The sequence below is a fragment of the Macaca mulatta genome, chromosome 17 (genome assembly GCF_049350105.2).
Source record: "Macaca mulatta isolate MMU2019108-1 chromosome 17, T2T-MMU8v2.0, whole genome shotgun sequence".
NCBI lineage: Eukaryota > Metazoa > Chordata > Mammalia > Primates > Cercopithecidae > Macaca > Macaca mulatta.
The window spans coordinates 93608323-93630287 of NC_133422.1; the positions used below are offsets into that span (position 1 = coordinate 93608323).

General features: G+C 39.4%; 1 protein-coding gene across 26 annotated transcripts in view; it reads right to left on the reverse strand.

The window, feature by feature from the left end:
• The window catches only part of DOCK9 (dedicator of cytokinesis 9), a 299986-nt gene that overhangs the window by 105473 nt on the left and 172548 nt on the right, over nucleotides 1–21965 (reverse strand). For all 26 annotated transcript variants that reach the window (XR_013407697.1, XM_077973900.1, XM_028837250.2 and 23 more), the window contains exons 8-15: nucleotides 19777–19951; nucleotides 18777–18844; nucleotides 9214–9288; nucleotides 7572–7712; nucleotides 6883–7086; nucleotides 6376–6498; nucleotides 2784–2866; nucleotides 2093–2215 (exon numbers count right to left, since the gene is read on the reverse strand). Coding sequence is in view for 25 of the 26 variants with exons in the window: in XM_077973900.1 (XP_077830026.1) it covers nucleotides 2093–2215; nucleotides 2784–2866; nucleotides 6376–6498; nucleotides 6883–7086; nucleotides 7572–7712; nucleotides 9214–9288; nucleotides 18777–18844; nucleotides 19777–19951 (992 nt within the window). In the remaining variant the exon portion in view is untranslated. The remainder of the gene's footprint in view (nucleotides 1–2092; nucleotides 2216–2783; nucleotides 2867–6375; nucleotides 6499–6882; nucleotides 7087–7571; nucleotides 7713–9213; nucleotides 9289–18776; nucleotides 18845–19776; nucleotides 19952–21965) is intronic.

Sequence of the window (21965 nt, forward strand, 5' to 3'; positions counted from 1 at the left end):
TAGGCTGGGGGCAGTGGTTCACGCTTGTAATCCCAGCACTTTGGGAGGCCGAGGTGGGCAGATCACAAGGTCAGCAGTTCGATACCAGCCTGGCCAATATGGTGAAACCCCGTCACTACTAAAAATACAAAAATTAGCCAGGTGTGGTGGTGGGCGTCTGCAGTCCCAGCTACTCGGGAGGCTGAGGCAGGAGTGAGCCAAAATCGCGCTACTGCACTCCAGCCTGAGGGACAGAGCGAGACTCCATCGCAAAAAAAAAAAAAAAAAAATGTTCCCCAAAAGTTCATCATGAAGGGTAAAACTAGTAGTAAACCTTTTTTCATCCTTGTATTCTGTTTTTCTCAAAATTTCTAAAATGAACATATATTATGTTTGTAAATTAAAGACCCTCTATGATTTAAAAGTAAAAATAAGGTACTATTCTTTCATTTAGTCTTTCATGAATAACAGATTCATAGGGATCCAGGGGGCACTCCCTGGCCAAGACCTGTGTCCTTACCAGGTCATAAAACTGTCACATAGTGACTGGGAATTTGGGGCACCTGTACAGTTCAGGAACCCTGGAAGGCTAACCCAGCAGGCTTTGTCCTTCACCAGCATCCTCCTCTCCCCGTTCGCCAATTCCCTACATGAACTGGGAAAGGTTCATTCCAAATCAGCCCAGTGGGTATGCACTCTGCTTTGCTGAACAGGCTAACATCTGTCCAGGTAAGATTAGCTTGATGCTAGCAAAACTGAGGTTGCACTTCTCATTAAAGCTCCAAAAAGGTGAAACATCAAGACTGTCAAAAACTGTATCATCACATAACTGAAAGAGACCTTGAGAATCCTTTCTACCTTTTTGAGCCTCTTGACAAGGGATTTCACATCGCTGTGAAGGCTAAAGTCACCTGCTGACGTGGATGTGATTGGATTCTGATTAGGAATACATCGCTATGTTTTTAGAACTTACTGAGCCTGTTTCTATGACTCATATCTTTTCTATTCCTACTACTGAAGAGAGATAAGAAAATGGTAAAATGAGGTTAAAGAAAGCTAAACCACCATTCTTGAATTCTAGACAAACTGATAAGATTGTTATTTTGATATGCACAAAAAACAAACAAAACAAGGATATCTTTGGCATAGAATAGTTAGCATTTGGCTCTCAGCTATTCTTTTCATTTCACATCTTCTAGTGCCCTCAGCTCTTTCACATTCCCAGAATTTCCCCAGAAAAGTTCTAAGACCCATCTCCCTAGCAAAGAAAATCAGTTTCAAAGGCTCAGAAGTGAACTCTTTATGATGTAGCAGCAAAACAGCACAGAGGTTAAGGGCACAGACCCTCGGGCAAGACTGACTTGGGGAAGCTGCCAGCCCTGTGATGTTGCACACATTCCTTGCTCCCTCTATGGGTTGAATTGTGTCCTCCAAAAGCATGGTGAAGTCCTAACTCTTTGTACCTATAAACGGAACCTATTTGGAAACAGAGTCTCGGCCAACGCAATCAGTTAAGATGAGGTCACTAGGCTTGGCCCTGATCCTTTATCACTAGTGTTCTAAGAAGGGAATTTGGACAGAGACACACAGTAAGAGGACCATGTGAGGCCACAGGCAGAGTGGAGCAATGGTGCCATAAGCCAAGCAACAACTGGTGCAAGAAACTTCCAAGTTAGATACCTTGCAAGTTATTTATCTTAGACTATTACCACCCCAACACCCAACCAGGAAGCCAAGACCCAGTCATCGTATCTCTTTGACACGATTTGAATTTGTCCCCTTCTTCCTGTTTGCACTTGCAGTGGCTTTGCTGAGTCCTTTCTCAACTCTTGACAAGGTTCCTCAACTGTTTCCTTACCCCCTAGGCTCAACCCTATCCAACCCACCCTTCACAGCACCTCCCAAAACATCCTCTACAGAAGTCAAATTAACCAGTTATTCTTCTGATTTTCATCCCATCTTTCTTCTTAAGGGTTTGACGAAATGCTCCACGCTCATTTGCCATCCCGTCTGATGTCTAAATCCAGCAACGTAAATGACTGCTCCCCTGTTCCTCCCTCCTCACTACACAGCTTCTATCTTTCAGGTGTGGAAATAAGACCTTGAAACTCACTTCCGAAAGTCTGCAAGTAACTTGAGCATGTCATCATTGGATAGCTTATTGCTGTCTTGCCTGTAGATGGCAGAAAATCTGGCATTTTTGTCAAGATTTCCAGATGCATCCTTAAACAATGTCCTGAAATGGCAAAGCAACATTTCTAAACTGGGTTTCCAAAACACCAAAATCAATTCATTATTTAAATCTGGTTTCTATGAGAAGTCTAATTACTATTCCATTGGCTATAGCCAACAGAAATCTCACTATCTAAAAACATAGAAAACATTTACGGGGATGAGGACAACTAAATCAATTTACATAGAAAACAGTTCCAGTCAATGGCTTGTGCTTAGGAAACAACATACGTAAGTCAAATGCTTAACAAGTAGAGTCAAGAGATAAAGATCACCCCAGGCCACACTGGACTGCCCTGACTTCCAGCTGGAGGCACATGGTTGGGTCCTAGAATCCCAGCTCTGCAGCTAACACTCCCATGCACCCTGCCATCTCCAGGTAGCACCTCTCCAGACAGTGTCTTTCCTCTCTGTGACTCTACTAAATGATTTTTTCAAAATTTGGGCTTACGTATTTCTCAATTTTACACACTCAAATCCTCTTTGTCTCTGAACAACAAACAGAATAGGCCTATTGACCCATCCATGCATCTATCTATATCGATTTAAAAGGTATACAAGGTGTTCCTTACCTTGCTGCCCAAGCAAATGGCATTCTATACTGTCCTAGTCTTTGGCATGCCTGCTTGGCATTCTTCAGCACCTTCTGAGCCACCTTGAAGACATGAGAATAAAGCTATGAGATACTGTATCTCACTGAAAGAACTGTGACCTAAATAGCCATCCTTACACACTCACTAAATAAGTCCTTACCATAGCATCAGATGCATAGAAAAGCAAATCATACAGTAATGAATATGGCTGCACTCACACTCTGTGCAGAGTAGTTTATTTAAGCCATTCTCTAGCAGTGATTCTCAAAGAATACAGAATGAAGACTTTCCAAAATCCATGTCTCTTCTTTGGTCTTTACAGGCAACAAACACACTGTTTCAGAGGTTTTCATACATCTTTATGACTAAATACTACTTATTATAAGTCTACTGAGTTATTAATAATTACTATTTGGTATCCATACCAAAATATATCACATTATTAGGATTTAAATGAGAACATTAATTAAAATACTAAGCTTTCACAGCTCCTAATGTGCACTAGCTTATGCTGATTTCCACAATATAAGGGGTAAGATATTAAGATACTGACTTCAGTTAGGCCGAGGCTCTCAATGCTATATTCTTGCTTTCTAAATATGAATTACTGCTATTTCTACTTCCTAATGATTAATTTTGGTTTGTTGTAGATCGACTGATTAATTCAGAGTGTACAATAAAGCTTATTTGCTTTTAGCCTAAGGCAGGCCTATTATTAATCATCTATACCCCTATTGCTAAAAACGATAATGCTTAATTTTTCCAAATTAGTCTGTACTATGATAGTGCTTTGTCATCAGTGTAAAGTTTGATTGTCTCAGAGTCACAGTGAAGAGTCTTTTACATTACTTAATTTTTTATTTTATTTTTTTTACTGAAGGGTCTTTTACATAATTATATCAAAGTCAACCGATTTTGGGAAATGTGCTCCAAAGCCAAAGTATGCTACAGCATCAGCATCACTGTAGAAATGCAGAGTCTCAGGCCTTGCCCCAACCCTCCTGGATAAGAACTTGCATTCTGACAAGACCTCTGGTGATCTGTGTGCACCATCAGCCACAGGAAGGATCTAGAAGGATCCAGAAGGATCTAGACGACAAAGCTGTCTGTCTCTAAGTCACACTGAATCCAGCTGTCTGACTCTGTAGGCCATCAAATCTCTCTGGGCTCCACTATCCACACCTGAAAATGGGGGCTATACTTTTCATGATCCCTGCCAGTTGCGAAACTTTATAATCCTACCATGATCATGCTGTAGGAACTGCTGCCTTCATGAGTAACCTGGAAAATAAATCCTAATTGGAAGAGACGTCAGGGATTCATCTGGGACCTCCCCCATTTTCCAGTGAGGTATGTTCTTGCCTCCTTGGATGGGGTGACTTAGTGGGGTCTTAGGTGTATGAGTCTTAGGGTACAATGATCTGCCTAGCTGCAGGGTCAATTTACTCAAACATTCTCAGGTTCAAGATTTTTTGGTTCTAACAACGATGAATATGTTGTGGAGTAAAATGCAGTAATTTCATGAAATTTAAGGCTAAAACATAAGACATCAATAAACCTTTTCTGCAATGAATGAGGACTTAGCTCTCAGATATATGAAGGGTGCAAATAGAACACAGTATGTGTGAAAGTCAGAGTAAGAAACCTATTTTTGCCCTTTGGGCCTTTTCCCCCTTCTCTTTATTTTTAAAACATCTATTCACAGGAGATACCTACAGAGACTTTTCATAAAAATTTCCTCCAAAATGAAAATTTACTCTAAATGATGTTCTAGACCATCTTGGAAAACATGAAGAAACAACTTTGACAGACTGAAAAAAATCATCTCACTGTAACATTTCTGCCAAAACTGTGCTAAAGTAAGATGGTTGAGCCTTAAATCCTGCTTTAATTGAATGTTTTGGAGGTGGCAGGAAAGTAAATGCATGAATAATGTACACATGGATGAGCTTTACATTCCATAAATAATGAAGAAAAAGCAGACTTCAGCAGATGCTCAGTGGACATGGAGGAGTGTGCAGAGGTAAGTTTAGCCTACAGTGATATGTGATTTTTACACCAACATGAGCTGCCAAATTTCAAACTATGCATGCAGCAGGCAGAAGTAACAAAGTTGGTGTGGATGGGCCTTGGAAATGTGTTGCATACACAGTCGGGGGAGGAGATCTTATCTCGGGCCTTCATTGATTATTAATCAAAACATAAAAGAGCTAAAAGAGCTTCTTGTCCACGGTTTTACAGACTTGATTTAAAAAAATAAAACAGCTTCTCTCCAGAGACCAAACTTTACACAGCTTTCATCAGCCAAAAACGCTTACTGTTGGAAACAATGTGCCTGGGTAAATGGGCTTTTACTTGACTGGGGCTGTAATAAATGACGACGTCTTCTGGGCTTTCTGTGATTTATGGTGCCCACAGCACTGACTTGTCCATGATCTGTTTGATCCTAACACTGTCCCTATGAGGAAGGCAGAGGCAGGAAGTAACATCATCCTTCATGCACAGAAGGAACATCTGGAGGCCAGAGAGGTGATGTGATTTGTCCAAAGGACCCAGGTGAGTTAGGCATACAGCACCCAGGTTTCTGACTCCGAAACCCATTTCTCAATGGCCATCCTGCATCCTGTGGACACAGCTATGATGCATGAGTGCCCACAGAGGTGATGAAAGGAAACTCTGAATCCAACTTAGTAAACTTCACTCACAGCCTCTGGGGTATGCGGACCAGTCCTTGTCAGTGAATTCAGGCCTCTCAGATGACCACATAAATTAAAAAAAAAAAAAAAAAAAAAAGAACTAAAAATACATAAAACTGGCAAGGATAATAGCACTCAACAGATTACACTAACCAGGTAGCACAAGGTGCTACGAAGTGGCAGTCAAGTGCCCTCTGGCAGCTCCAGCTGTGAGACACTGAGCAGGTCACTAAGCCTTGGTGAGCCTCAGTGTCCTGAAATATGAAAGCATATCTTTTACTAGATGACCTCTAATATTTAATAATGCTATGGTATGTCCATGCCTAGGCACTTCCCGAGTAACAAACACTGCTTTGAAAAAAACCAAACATACATCACGTATGTTTTCTTTCCATCTTCCACCTAAAACTCTGCCCTCTCTAGCGAAAACCAAGTGGACCTGAATCACTGACACTACTGGCCAGGCCATCTGAGCCAAGGGCATCTCCTGGTCTCCAGCCTCATATATAAGTGTAAGTGGACCAAAATATAATTTCAGGACCCAAGAGGCACATTAACAAATATAAGGAACTTTATTTGAATATCATACATGTATTTTCTAACAGAGAAAGTTTACTATTAAGCTGGTAATTCCTTTGCAAATTATTTTAGGAGGTCAGAATTGTCTAGTCAAGTGGAGCATTTTATTTACACACAGGACTACATTTCCTTCACAATAACGACATAAAGTTCAGAGTAAATACATGTAGCATATTCTACGTCTTTTAGAGTATAAATATGGCTTACGTTTTATTTCATTAAGCATTTATAGTTTCACATAAAGGCCTCTGTTCAGACTGCTTTTTACCACCACAAAGTTTAAAAGCCATTCATACCTTAGAAGAGTCTGAACTTTTCATATATGGCTCAGCGCAATGTGTGATGCTCCCCTGAAGGACTTTTTCAATTCTGGCCACAAGAAATATATCTGGATGAGGACAAGTGACTGAAAATATTCCCTAGGAGACAAAGAATTTTCTTCAGTCAGCAGAATTCACAGCTGTGTTAAACAACTCCCATGAACATTAAACAGCAAAGAACAGTGAAACAGGACAACTAGTAAAAAGCACCCAGTGCCAAACTAGTTAGCTGACAAATAGTTCATCATCTGCTCAAAAAGTCTATTTGGTGAGGGAGGTAACTAGAACGTTTAGAAAGAAGAAACGAAATTAAAAGCCACTTATTTCTCAGCTTGCTTTTACTGTCTAATAATAAATACTATTAATTAAGAGTCTAACGACCCCACTTCTGCGTTACAAGGTCTAATTTGAGCATTTTTGGTGCATTTACATAGCATGCAAGGTGAGTCTGAGTAGTAGGAATGCTAGGCTCATATTCCCCACCTGCTTCGGATACTGCATGGCGGCTTCATGAAGGATGCCCTTGAGGACAGATGGGCTCTGCCCGCTGCCATTCATCAGCGCCGGGGACGTGGTGGCCAGCATTTGCCTCACTGAGAAATGGTTCAGGTCTACGTGGAAATCGGCAGAAATCTTTCGGTTGTATTTTATGTCAAACAGGGATAAAGTAACAAAGAAAGGTTCAACCTGAACAAAACAAAACAATCCAACGATCACTATGACTCAAACAGGGACAAAAGAATGTTGCTATCAAAAGAGAAATGACAAGACGTATTTAGGACTGTTGCCATAAATTACTACTAAAGATAAACAGTCTCATCCTTTAGAATACAGATAATTAGGTTATAAAACATTTTAGGAAACAAACAAAACAATTATTTTAGCTTTATGTGTTTTGCTACATAATGTCTGCTCCATAGAAAACACAGTTGCATTCCCCGAAGCATCTAAGATGAACTCTGTCTCCTAGAAAGCTGAGCACACACCTACCACCCTCATCTTTCAACACGAACATCCTGTCCTTGCAGGCTAAACAACCTCCATATCCTGATCCAAACACTGCACCTCTTTGATACCAGGGACTAGGATTTCTTATCCAAGCTGTACTGTAAAGGCACATTTGAAACTTCTGCCTCTATTTTTTTATCTTTATTTTTAAAAAGAAAAATTACATTTGTAGTGGGTCCTTCTTCATTTTCGGCAACGCAGCATTGCAAATTGAAAGATAAATCATTGCACTTGACAAGGATCCTTTTTCCAAACTTTTCTTCAAATGGCTTAACTTCTGGCTCAGCTGATGAGAAATCAAGCTTCTTTAAAAGAAAATGTAAACATATAAATAAGTTATGCTCTTATTTTTAAAAATCATCATAAATGCATCCAAAGAAAACAGAATAAAATATGGAAAAGCTATATACACTTATTTACTCACAATAGTATTGCTATTATATAATCAGTTTCTATGGTTTAGAGTAGTTACACACATAGTTGATAATAACGGTCAAAGACATGGGCGGGGTGTCGTGGCTCACGCCTGTAATGCCAGCATTTTGGGAGGCCGAGGCTGGTGGATCACAAGGTCAGGAGATCAAGACCATCCTGTCTTAACACAGTGAGACCCCGTCTCTACTAAAAATACAAAAAAATTAGCCAGGTGTGGTAGCGGGCACCTGGGGTCCCAGCTACTTGGGAGGCTGAGGCAGGAGAATGGCGTGAACCTGGGAGGCGGAGCTTGCAGTGAGCCAAGATTGCGCCACTGCACTCCAGCTGGGGCGACAGAGCAAGACTCCGTCTCAAAAAAAAAAAAAAAAAAAAAAAGACATGATGGTATGCCTACTCAATGGGTGAACTGAAAAAATACAGAGCTTGAAAATTATGATTATGAACAACACAACCAATGTCCATCCAGTATCCAACCAAGTGTCCATCAACAGATGTATAAGGATACATAAAATGTAGTATATACATACAATGGAATATTCGCCACAGAAAGGAAGGAAATTCTGACACATGCTGCAACATGGATTGACCTTGAAAACATTAAGTTTAAGAAGCCAGAAACAAAGGACAAATACTATATGATTCCATATTTATGAGGTTCCTAAAATAGGCAAGTTCACAGAGTAGAACGGAGGTTACCAGGGGATGGGGGAAGAAGGAAAGGAAGGTGATTATTTGGTACAAAGTTTCTGTGTGGGAAAATGAAGAAGTTCTGGAAAAGGATGGTGTTAATGGTTGTACAATAATGAGAATGTATTTAATGCCACTGAACTGTACACTTAAAAATGGTTAAAATGGTAAATTTTATATTATGTATATTTTTACCATGATAAACAAAAACTTCTTAAAAGCAGATAAAAATTATAGACATATAAACACACATACATATGATTATGAGGTCTGTGAGGAAACAGAGAAGTACTTATCATTGAAGTTAAATGGAAAAGCTTTGTATTTGAGCCTGAGCCTGGGCTACTTGGGAATTATCATTGACTCCCAGGCACCTGCAGTGATACCTGTTATTTTCTGATGGCTATTTTAACAGATAAATTAGATGTGCTTTGTGAACTTGAGAATGTCTTTCAATAAATCTCTCCCAATTTTCAAACATCTATTAAATATCAAATATTCACAATAGTAATGCTATGGTGATGAGATTATACATTTTTATTTTTCCTCTTTTCCCCGAATTTTCTATAGTTATTTTGCTTGTTGTTCCAAAATAAACAAAGCAAACAAATAAACAAATAAGCCCATCGATGATTTTCTCTCCCACACTTGGTTTTAAATATTAAACATTTAGATAGTTCTTACCTGGGCATCTGGGTCCAGATAAAAAAGTTTGACTCTGCTTTCACTTTTCAGTTTGATTTCTGCTTCTCTGGCACTCTGATAACAAGATAAATAAAAATTACATTTAACAAAATCCTTTCCTTGCAAAGATGCCCAAATACAGTTAAAAGCTGCCTAGTCCTGAAGGCTGAGGCTGCTGGAGAGCTCTGCCTCGTGCTGGAGAGCCGCTGTGTATGCCAGGGGGTGTGCAGCACACAAAGTAAGCACCAGGAGGAAAAAGAAGTGACGATGAGATTCCTGCCCTTCTGAAGCTCACAATCAGTGGTAGAGTCAAAGTCAACACAAAGAAAGCAAAAGAGAATAATTAAGCATCTGTGTGTCAGGAAAGTCTTCATAAAGTAATGGAATATGGGATAGACTTGGAATGAAGGGGCAGAATCGAGCTTAACACTCCTGGCTGAATGAAAAGGATGCACAGACACTGAAGATGGAAATGAGCACAGATGCTAGGAAAGATTTAACAGAGTCCAGTCTATGACTGGTTGCAAGAAGGGGAAGAGGAAGGAAAATATTTTGAATGATGAGATAGAGAAAATGATGGCTGATCTTGAAGGACAAGATGCTGATTAATTCAATAAATATTCATTAAGCACCTCTTATGAGCCAGGCCCTAGAGACATGTGAAATGTGAATGAAGGAAGTCCCTAGCCCCAAGGAACACCAGGTGGGGAGACAGCATATCAACAGGTAATAAGAGGACAAAAGAAAGTTTAAGGTAACAGTGGAAATCAACTTGGACTAGGGGATGGTAGTCAGAAACCACCTCCCAAGGGAAGGCCCATCTGGAAGGACAAGAACACTTGGCCAGGAAAGGAGAAAAGCACATTCTAGGAGAAGGCACAGCAGGTGCAAAGGGACAAGTCACACCTGAGCAATCACCAAGTCACTCATCATAACCAAAAGGCAGGGCATGATTTAAAAAAAAAAAAAAAGTTAAGAGAAATGAGTCTGGGATTTGCCTGCTAAGGATTGGGGACCTCCCCCTTGTTTAGCATATCATCAAGAAATAACCATAAAAATGGGCAACCAGCAGCCCTCAGGGCTGCTTTGCCAATGGCATAGCCATTCTTTATTCCTTTACTTTCTTAATAAACTTGCTTTCACTTAAAAAAAAAAGACTGGGGATTTCATTCAGAATCTAAAATATCCTGCAACATTTTAGGTAGGAGAATAAAACGAGCTCCACATTTCAGAAGCATCAATTGGGTAGAGCTGAGGCAACGGGTTAAAAAGGGTAAGACCCAGAGGCCCACAATGTCTTTCTTGGGTTATCACACCAGTCTCCCCATCTCACAGCAGGGCCGATTAACAAATCCCACATTTCTAGCTTGGGCAGCCTGATGAATGGTGAATCCATAAACAAGACAGAAAACTCAGGAAAAACAAATCTGCCAAAAAGATGGTAATATCCTTATCATCTTTGTGTAGAGATGCCTGGGTAGAGATGCCTGTGGAATTTCCAACTGGAAACATCCAATAGACAGCTAGAGGGATGAAACTTGAGCACAAGGCCGAGAGGAAGGCTGGAGTTCCAGACTTGGGAGTGGACAAGATGTCCTGAGGAAGAGGGTGGAAGTGGCTCTGAAGACAAAATCCTGGGGGCCCAACATTGAAGAGGTGGACAGAAGAGAAGCCACAGAAGAAAACAGACAGACGGAGGCAGAGACGGGGGCTGGAGATGTGGCATTTGGGAACAGAAAGAGAGAGAGGCTTTTCAGACATTCACAAGATAGAAGTCATCTCCATCTTTATGATTCTTCATGCCTGGTGCCTCTAAGTCTATATTCTGTTCTTCTTGTCTGTCAGAGCTCTTCATGACTCTCAGTCTCCACAGCTAAGTCTATGGAGTTGGAATAGAACGCACTCTCTCATCTGCTACTTTCCCCAGAGACATGTGTCACATCTCAGCACTCCGTGGGGCACTCACAGCCACAGCAGAAAAGGTGTCTTGTCTCTTCTGTTGGTGGCAGAGCAAAGTCTATTATTACATTTCCAATCATGGATAATGAGAAAACAAGCATCTGAATCTTCTTAGCCATGCGATTGTTGTATACAAAGGTCTTTAGTAATGATCCAAACTATCATGATCAGCTGTCTATGTTTAAATAAAATGGGCACCAGAATACTAGGAAACTGGGTTCTGGTTCTAGTTCAGTTAAGCAGCTGTGCAAGCTACGCAGCCTCTCTGGGTTCCATTTTAATTTCTGTGTAAACACGTTAAACAAGATGATGGCTCAAGTCTCTTGCCACACCAAGTTTATCTTGATGCTATCAGTGGGAGCCTGAAGGCTATGGAGGTGAAGGGGCATTACTGCAATCTTCTGTTTATGCTTCCAGGGCAAAACACTTGCCTGTGGTGGAGGCAGGTGCTCTCCATATGGGAGATGGGACCACTTCATTTTAGTCTATCCTGCCTGTCACCTTTCCTAATTTTTTACACCAAAAGAGCAAGAACATGTGCAAGTGGAATCTCCTTAACTGAACCCAAAGAATTTGCTTTACATTGTATACTGCCTGTGGTGTTTCCTAACAAAACCGTCAGTACTAGGTGCTGCAAGCCACCACCAACAGTTATCTATTCTACTTCTGAATCGTCCGCTTGAGCCCTTCAACAAAGGCAAATACTGTGTTATGTTCTCAAACGCGAGAGCAGAGGAGTGGGTTCTTAATGTAGATGCAATTCCTGATGCCTTTCTGAAAGATGCTTGTTGTCTCGAGTTGACTGTGCTAGAAGATAAGAAATAAAGCAAGAAAAACTGCTAATGAGCTCCGTATAATTAAAGAACAAATAAGAATGCAGACATAATAAAAGAAAAACAATTAACTACTAGCCAAAATAGACACAAAGCATTCTGATTTTGTCACTAACACCCAACAGATATATTCTTTACCACAGACATCATTTATTGGAAAAGAAGGGACAGCTTTAGATGTAAAAATAACTTAAAGGTTTGTAATCTACCTAATATATATCAATTGCTCTGCTATGAGATACACAAAAAGCAAATTTGGCTTCTTAAAGTTCCTCCTATCCCTCCTAAGGTCTAGGATGATGCATTAAACAGGGAGGATGCCCAACAGTGGCTGAAGGAATTACCAAATACAATCTAAGAGGTAGAAAAATGTGGTTCAGGGAGAGCAGGACTTTGCCCCAGAGTCAGGAAACAGTATCTGGAAGAATAGTAATGATAAGAGCTACTACTGATAACAGCCAATAACTACCTGCCAGATATGCCCTATGTGCCCATTTTAATTTTATACAACCTTAGGAGGCAGGTACTATTATTACCCCTGCTCATTAAAAGAGAAGACACTGAGGCATGAGTGTTAGGTACTTCGCCCAAAGACCTACATCATGAAATAGAGGCCTGGCTTCTAACTCAGTTTGCCTGGCTTCAGAGTCTATTACACTACACAAGAAAGAAGAAAAAAAGGTAAAGAATGTGAACAGGCGAGTCAGGAAGAAAAAACACAAGTGGCAAATAAATGTATGAAAATATGAAAAATATCACTAATAACCAGCAAAATGTAAATGAAAGCACAGTAAAATACCATTTTATACTCATCTGGTGAAGATGCAGAGAAACAGAAATGTGAATTGTTACAGCTTTTTGGGACAGTAATTTGGCAATGTTTAAAGCATTAAAAACACAATAAACTTTGACTTAAACTGAAAAAACCCTAAACGTTCATTAATAGGGAGATGGCTGAATGAAGTATACAGTAGCAACAGTGGAAATATCATGCAGCTTGCTGATATGCGTGTAAGAGGGAACCAGATCTTCTACTGGTCCAGAGGGACATCTATGAAATATTTTTAAGTGATTCAGTAAATTTCAGAATAATGTATATATTGTGAACACATTTTTATAAAAAAACTTAAAAACCTTACATATGTTTCTCTATATTTCTATGAGCAATCAGTTTGGTGAAAGGGGAATTGCAACTGGTTATTAACGTCAGTGTTCTCAGGAATGTGGGAATGGAGGATGAAGGGAAAAGGCGAACTTTTCTTTAAACAACTTTGGGTATTTTTACTTACTGTGACAAGCATACTTATTTTTAATTAAAATTTTAGTAAAGATAATAAAAAAATACTTGTAATATGTACTCTCACAATCTAAGAGTGGACAAAATACAGCTATAACAAATATCATCCCAAAGACTGCAGTTGAGCACTTCTCAGAGTGATGGAAACGAGCTCTGCTTTTAAAATAAACTATGGTCAGTCTATATTGTGATGGTAGGAAGAGCCAACTGGCTTTTCCCCAGACACCCTGTTGCCACTTTCCTGCCCAAAGCCCACTGACTACTCTGGGTTTCGTGGAGAAGAGAATGAGAGGAAAATGGAAACAGAGAAAGCACAATGGCAGAGCTATTCTCTGTAGAAACTGGTGTCTGCTGAGAAGATAAGGAAGAGAATGATTCATCTAAACCAAGGGCGATACCCCCACCCCACCCCATCCTGTAAACCCTACATTCAAGCACTAATGACACACCCTGACAAGGTTTTCTTCTTTATCTTAAGAAGTAGTTATGGACCAAACATTCAAGAGTTTCCAGAAAGTCTGCTGTAGGCTTTAGGCATATTGTGTGTCTTAAATTTATTTGCGAGTAGATAAAACAATTTAGAGACAAAGACTACAGTCAACAGCATCTTATTCTGAGGATGAATTACCAGAAACATTGTATTGACTGTTGGGTCATTTAAGCAGAATGGGTTGGAACAGGAGGACTTTGCAAAACGTTTTGAGGCCAAAATACATACTCTTTAATTTAAAGAGTTATCATGATCTATTTCCACTACTTCCAAGACACCTAACTTCTCAGGACAATCAGCTCATCCTCTTCACAAAGGAGGCCTAGAAATGCAAAGCCAGCTGACCCCACAGACACAAGCCTAGCCAGCTCGTTTGTATCATAGTGCAATGATATTGTTTTCTGGATTGGAATCTAGGGAAGAAAGCACTTATTACAGACTTGGTTTAAAAATTCAGAAAAAGTGTCTGTGAAAGCGCTGGGTTCTGACAAGTTCTGCTGAGCATGGCCCTTGATCCTCACTCCATCTCTATGAGACTAGAAAGTCTGAGACATCATACTTTCCCCTGCACGCAACTGTGGAAGATTTACCTGGAACAATAAGTTCATTTGCTTAAAACAAAGTTGAAAGGTAAAAGGGTGTGAGTAATTCTGGATTCAGATGAAATTCTACTTCTCTTTCAGAAACAAATGGGGAAACCAAAGTAAAAGTTGATGCTATTCTTTGAGTACAAAAATAAAAGCTCACAAACAGAAAAGCTGTGGAAGAAAACATAAGGTGGGTTTTCTTCACACTATCTTAAGGAGGTGACATATATGTTCTGATGTCACCTAAGATATAAATGTAACCCAAGAAATAAATTATTAAATAACTAGTAACAAAGTTTATAACCTGATTATGTTACTCCTTGACTTTCTAGGGAAGAAATCAATTAACTAACTTGAATTATGGTTTGTGTATCTAACTAAAATATTTAGAAGACTGAGGCTATACACTGTTATATTTATAATAAAAAATTGTTTGGCTCCATAGTAGACAATAGGAGGAAAAGAACCAGTTTGAGGGTAAATACAGTGTGTTCTCTAATAAGAAAACAATAAAGATGTTCAGTACTAAATGTACAGACATAAGTTCCAAGATTATACAAAATATTCTGAAAACCTAGGTTTACATCACTCATACTGTAAGTAATGAGCCCTTCCATAATATTCCAGAATGAGACAACAGTTATTTTTGCACTGAAACAACTTCCTGTCGGTCATATCCTGTTTGGCTATGTCTTAGTCACAGTGGAAAACAAAAGCCGGGGCAACAGGATGAAGGAGGTTAGAGGAGCTGATTAGACAAGGAACCTGCCATTAAATTACACCTTCAGCCACCTTCTGCCTACCCCCATTGTTCTAGGCCTTTCTCTGCAATCTGACTGAATTGTGGCCCAGCCACCCAGCCTGACCCTTTCTTGCACCTTCCTTCCCTGATACTGACCTCTTTACCTCTTCATCCCCTGAGTAAACACCTTACACAGTTCTCTCTCTCCACCCCTCCCCCTGTACACTTCAGCCTCTGATTCTGTAACCATGGAATCCATTCCTCCTAAAAATGGGATGACCAACAGTTACCAGATCAACTTCTTTGCCTTCTCAACCAGTGCAAATAATCCAGACACCCTGAAGGGGGATGATAAACAGCCAAAACTGCATTCTTGCTCAGGGCTGGGGACAGGAAACACAGGTCTCCCCTTAGTGCCTGGGCTGCTCACACTGACACCACTGAGCTGGGTTTTAAAAGGCAAAGCCCACAGATATCCACGTGCTAAGTGAATAACTCATCTCCATTTTCTTCATTCTTTTCCTCTTCAAAAAATTACTTTCCACCTTTTCTACCTTTTTCTGCCTTCCTATATAAAATTATTTTTAAAACACCTCAAAGCGAGGGGGAAAGAAAAAAACAGTAAAGTCCCTAACAAGGATGCATTTTTTTAGGTTTTGACCATGATTCCTAGTGAGAAATGTTTTAAATCCCCAACACAAAGATAAATGTTTGAGGTGATGGCTATCCCGATTATCCTGGTTTGACCATCACACATTGTATACAGATATCAAAATATCACACGAACCCCCAAAATAGGTACGTTATATACCAATGAAAGGAAATAAATATACATAATAGCACACTAAGAAAAACAAATATCTTTTATATCACTATGCAAGATACACACACTATATATATATAAATAGTACACAGCCCTTAATATGATACTATTTTATATAAAAAATGTTATTAAGGGCAGATATTATTTTATATAAAAAATAATGTTATTATTAAGGGCAGTGTACTTTCATATTCTCCATTCAATTCTATCACATTAAAAAAAAAAAAACAACTTTTTTTTTTTTTTTTTGGAGACACAGTCTTGCTCTGTCACCCAGACTAGAGTGCAGTGGCATGATCTCAGCTCACTGCAACCCCTGCCTCTTGCGTTCAAGTGACTCTCCTACCTTAGCCTCCCAAGTAGCTGGTATTACAGGCACCACGCCTGGCTAATTTTTGTATTTTTAGTAGAGACAGGGTTTCCCCATGTTGGCCAGGCTGGTCTTGAACTCCTAACCTCAAATGATCCACTCACCTCAGCCTCCCAAAATGCTGGGATTACAGGCATGAGCCACTATGCCCGACCTAAAAAAACTTTTTAAAGTGAGTCACATAATGTTTAGCTAAATAAGCCTGACACAAAGTGTACATGTATGAGTCCATTCACAGAAAGGTCTAGAAAAGTCAAAACTAATCTACAGTGATGGAGGTCAAAATAATGAGGGTCTCAGGTCCAAGCTAGCCTGAGGGCTGCTTACATCAGTGTACAAATGTGAACTCCAGTGAGCTCTACAATTCATGCTTGAGCATTCTGCTATTATAAATTACACCTCAATAAAAAGAATAAAAAACTAGACAGAAACAAAAAGAAGCAGGGGTTGAAATCAAACTGATTTCGCCAACTAAAATGGCTTAAGCTAACTTGTAACCCATGGTTTAAAAACAGTTCCAAATATTTTAAATGAAAAAAATATATAATTATACTTATAAAAATATAAGTATATATACATAAATGTACACATTTATATTAAATATATGTATATATTAAAAAATCTCCCTAGGTCTTGGGATCAAACAATACCGAATTATATTGGCTGGGTAGTAAGAGAAGGAGGGGACAGTTCCTGTATATCCTCATTGGGAAAAGTATAGATTTTTTATTAATCAACATTAAGCTCAAATAACATGAATCTTCTCCTAGGTATCCATTCTGTTCACCCAATAAGTGCAGAAGGTTACTTTCTGAATTCTAGATGGCATCACATATATTACCTGCTGCAACAAACTAAAACCCAAATGGGCACAAACATTTTGTTTTGAGAAATTATGAACTCCCAAACATCCAGAAACAAAAAAGCAAATCTCAATGCAAAATATGATACGCAGACATTCATAACACAAAAACACAAACACACAAGCCAAAACTCTTCCCGGACTAGGAGGTGGTTACAATGGTGGCACTAAAATTAGCTTTAATAGGCAGGTGCTAAAAAGATACTGTGGTAACAGTCAAGTCCTTAAAAAAAACAATGTTCTAAAGTCCTAGCCAGGGAGGGAGATTTTACACTTGAGAACAGCCATGTTGTCTTAAAATAAAGGTCAATGCTGAATGCTAGTCTATTTATAATCCTATATAGATAAACCATGTTTCTATTATAGTGTTTAAGATGTGGGTGTGGAGGGTCACCATTTCACTCTAGTATCAAAAAAAAAAAAAAGAATAGAAGGGCAGTAACAGAGTAAGTGTGCAAAGGGCTAGAGAAGACAAAGATATTTCTCTCATTTAAGAAAGAATCATTCAGATACACACAAGGACACAAGTACAAGCACAGTCATTGTAGCTTTGTTTATAATAGAAAAAATGAAAATAATAGAACCGCTAAAATTAAAAGTTATATAGTACAAATAAAAGGGGTAAATTTAAAAAAATTTTAAAGTGCAGAACAATATAGTATGTTAGCATTTATAAAACATTTTTAAACATACTGATATGTTTAAATTATAACATTATATCAGTATCTATCATAACACAGTATATATCATTATGATAGATTTATTTGTAAAGATATAAAGTGATATAATGATATAATGTTTAAATTATAACATTATATCAGTATCTATCATAATGATATAACACAGTATATATCATTATGATAGATTTGTAAAGATATAAAAATGAAAGTAAAACTTTTAATAGTGCTTGTTTCTGATTGGGGTTGTGGGAAAAGAAGAGAATGGGAATAAGGACAGTGTTTAAAAAGAACTTCAACTATAACTGATGTTTTATATCTTTTAAGAATGTGGAAGCTAAAAAGGCAACATCATCGTAGATATTTAATCTGGGAAGTAGCAGTATGGTTGGTTTGTTTTTCTTTGTGCTTTTCAGTAACTCTTAAATTTCTCAAAATTGTAGGATACAGGAATAGCTTATTTTTTTCCCATTGAGAGTGACCGAGAAACAATTTCCGTAACTCAGGCAACCCCTGGGTTTTGCGGCAAGATTACCAGGTCCTTCCTCTTTAGAACTGTGTCTATTAACCTGAGTAAGGGAGAGCACATGTATCAACATAGAAAGTACGATGCTATTATGAGAACACCTGCCTGCATATTTTGGTTATTTCTTCAGTACCTGTGATGCAGTGTTAAGCATTAGCAGGGGAAAAAAAACACTTAAAATAATAATAAAAGAATACTTTGCAGGGTACTTTTTGGAAGACAGACCTGAAATCATACTGCATGAGTACATGTCACCTTGTAATCAGGTCAGAAAAACAGAGAGGTAATCGCAATGTAATTGTTATGATTTCAACAGGTTCCATTCTGGACAAACCAGTGAAATGAGAAATACTTCAATAGCATTCAATGAAGAGCAGAAGATGTAAGATGATGTTACCTTGGCAAGTTCCGGCAGGTAGCTATCTAAACTGGAACCAGAACCTTCCAATTTGCTTTGTTCATCATCTAAAATGGCAAAACAGATTATTGGAGTCACTTGTATTCATAGCATTTCATTTGAAACAGGAGGAGGAAGGCCATTTCTCTTAGGTGCCTTCAAATGAACACAGTGGTTCCCCACTCTGGATGCTCCCGGGAAACACTTGGGGTGCTTTGAAAAAATACTGATGCACAGGTCCAGTGCTGAGAGTCAAAACATTGAGTAGCTGGTATAGCATGGACACTGTCCAATTAGACCTGACACTAGCTATGAACAACAGCCCACATGGACACATCCATGAGACCCCCTAAAAGTCAGACCTGCCCAGGCTCCACCCCAGGCCAACTAAATCAGAATCTCTTGTGGGATCAGGTAAATGGTATTTTTAAAAAGCTTCCAGGCACTTCTAAGGGGAAGCCAGGGTTGGGAACCACATAAGGGTTGAAGTAAAACATGAATTGTCAAGAACATAGCCAGTTTTTTCTCACCAATTTAATCTGAGGCTCCCATGCATTCTAATTATTACTAATATTTTATAATACAGTAAAAATTCTATGCCAGATACTTGAGATTCATTTTCTTATTTACTCTCCCATCTTCCCAGCAATTTTCATGTTTATTCCCATTTCACAGGTGAGTCAACTGAGGCTCAGAAAACATAAGTTGTTTACCCAAGGCTACACAGCTGAAATACAGTATTTATGGGACTCAAACCCAGGTCTTCCTTTCTGCTTCCAAAGCTTTGGTTCTTTCCATTACATGATTTCCACATACAAAATGTCAGGGAAGTAGGTTATAATGTGGCAAAACCTTTGCGGACAGGCTATTTGTAAAGAGCTCCTATCCATCCCACCTCTCATGTACTTGTGCAACACAAGTCTCCTTCCTATACCCACCTGGCAAAAATAAAGACACCCACAGAGTGTGTATGTGCCCGGGGGAAGCCAAGCCTGCCTACCTTCATGAGAGTCACCATTTCGCTTTTCTTGCATCGCGGCTTCAAAGTTGAGCTGGAGGATCTTATTTAGAATTGTGATCCATTCTTCCATTTCTACTTCGCTGTCTGCTGCCAAGAGATAACTACTTTTGTCCTGCATTTTGAGCTCAAAAGCAAAACGCCTGACTTTGTTGTTCTGAAATGAAAAAAGGATAAAGAGACATACTTTAAGAATTAGAACTGCTTTAAAATAATTTTTCTCTCTTATTTGTTGGTGAGTGTTATCTCATTGGCATTGAGAACCAATCTATTTTAAACTGCAAGCCCCCTCCTCATGAAATCCCATCACTGCCCACCTTCCCTGTTTCACTTCCTGCAAGCTTTATTTTTCCATCTGACTCATTACCTGCTGTACATACTCATTTGATTCATTGTGTGCCCCTGCAGTGGAATGAAAGCTCCTCAAAGCCCCCATTTTGTTCAGTGCTACACATCCTTAGTCTCTATGGACTCTACAGTGACTTGCACATAGTGAGTGTTTGAAAAATATTTGTTGAATAAAGGAAATTTCATGTAAAATTTTCATATTTCTTCAGCTCCTTTTTTTTTTTTTTTTTTTTTTTTTTTTTGAGATGGAGTCTTGCTCTGTCGCCCAGGCTGGAGTGCAGTGGCGCAATCTCGGCTCACTGCAAGCTCCGCCTCCTGGATTCATGCCATTCTTCTGCCTCAGCCTCCCTAGAAGCTGGGACTACAGGCGCCCGCCACCACGCCCGACTAATTTTTTTGTATTTTTAGTACAGACGGGGTTTTACCATGTTCGCCAGGATGGTCTTGATCTCCTGACCTCGTGATCCGCCCGCCTCGGCCTCCCAAAGTGCTGGGATTACAGGCGTGAGCCACCGCGCCGGCCCAGCTCCTATTTTTTTTTTAATGAAGTAGTGTATGGTATTATATTTTTAAAAGCCAACCATTATCTATTATGTTTAGCTTACTTATCTGGAACTTTCCCATCCTTTATGAATCCCAAAAAGTATTTGGACTCCCTGTCCGTGGCCTTGCCTCCTGCCTCCGGTTTTCACGCCTGCAGGAGGGTGACTGGCTCAAAGAATAAGAGTAGTCCCCGTGCAGTAGCAGACAGAAGATGAACATGCACTAGGCCAGGACTTCTCAGCCTCAGTATTACCGACACTTGGGCAGCCAATTCTTTGTTGTGAGGGGTTGGCCCGTGCATTGTACAATGATTAGCAAAATTTATGGTCTTAAGCCAACAGATGACAGTCTTCAGACATTGCAAGATGTCCTCCAGGGAGCAAAATCTCCCCAGGTTGGCTGCACTAGACAGAGGTTCAGCTCAGAGGAACACGGCACAAGATCCCCTGTAAGGACAGGCGAAGTGATATGAAATCGAACACTTCCACTAACCTGGGCCAGCAAGACAGCCTCCCGTATAGCCACTAAAATCCTAATGGGTTATCCACAGTCACTCTAAGAGTTCCTTGGTGGAGGTCTCAGGGACAGGGCAACCCTCCCAAAAGTCTCTGTGATTTTGCAGCACAGTTCTTAGAAATGCAAAGTCAAATGCTCCCCTTGGCAAAGTCACACACTCTTGTGCACAGACTGTCTGCTGTGGGCTCAGTAATTGCCACCTTGGCTTTCACTTAAACTTCAAGGCAAGAACCAGGGAAGAAGAGTCAAAGGCTAGAAACAACATGAGTTTTCTCTCCTCCTTTCCCTGTATACTCACAATCGTGAAAAGAGAAAGTTAAAAGTGGGGGGGAAAATACCATTAGGACTCAATTCTAAATAATTTCTGTTTCTGAGTCTCAGTTTCCTCATCTGCAAAATAAGTATAATACATTTCAAGGGTTCTAAAATACTCAAAAATTTTTAGTTTAGGCATTTTTTTTTAATTCACAGCACCAGTCAACTAATTTTTTAAATAACATCCATAAGTAATAATTTTTAAAAACACTTAAATCACAACTTTTGACTTTTAGTTTACAAACAGACATAGATAAAAACAAATTATTTTACTCTTTTGAAGGCTTGGATACACTTTATTAAATGAAAAACACCATCAGCTGCATCTGCAAAGACATTTTGAAGGAAGAGACTTCCATTGAAATCAGAATCTTAGATTTTGAAATGCACCCCAGAGACTAATGGATAGCTCAGGGCTGTTGTACTTATAGACAGCTGTCCCCTGGGCC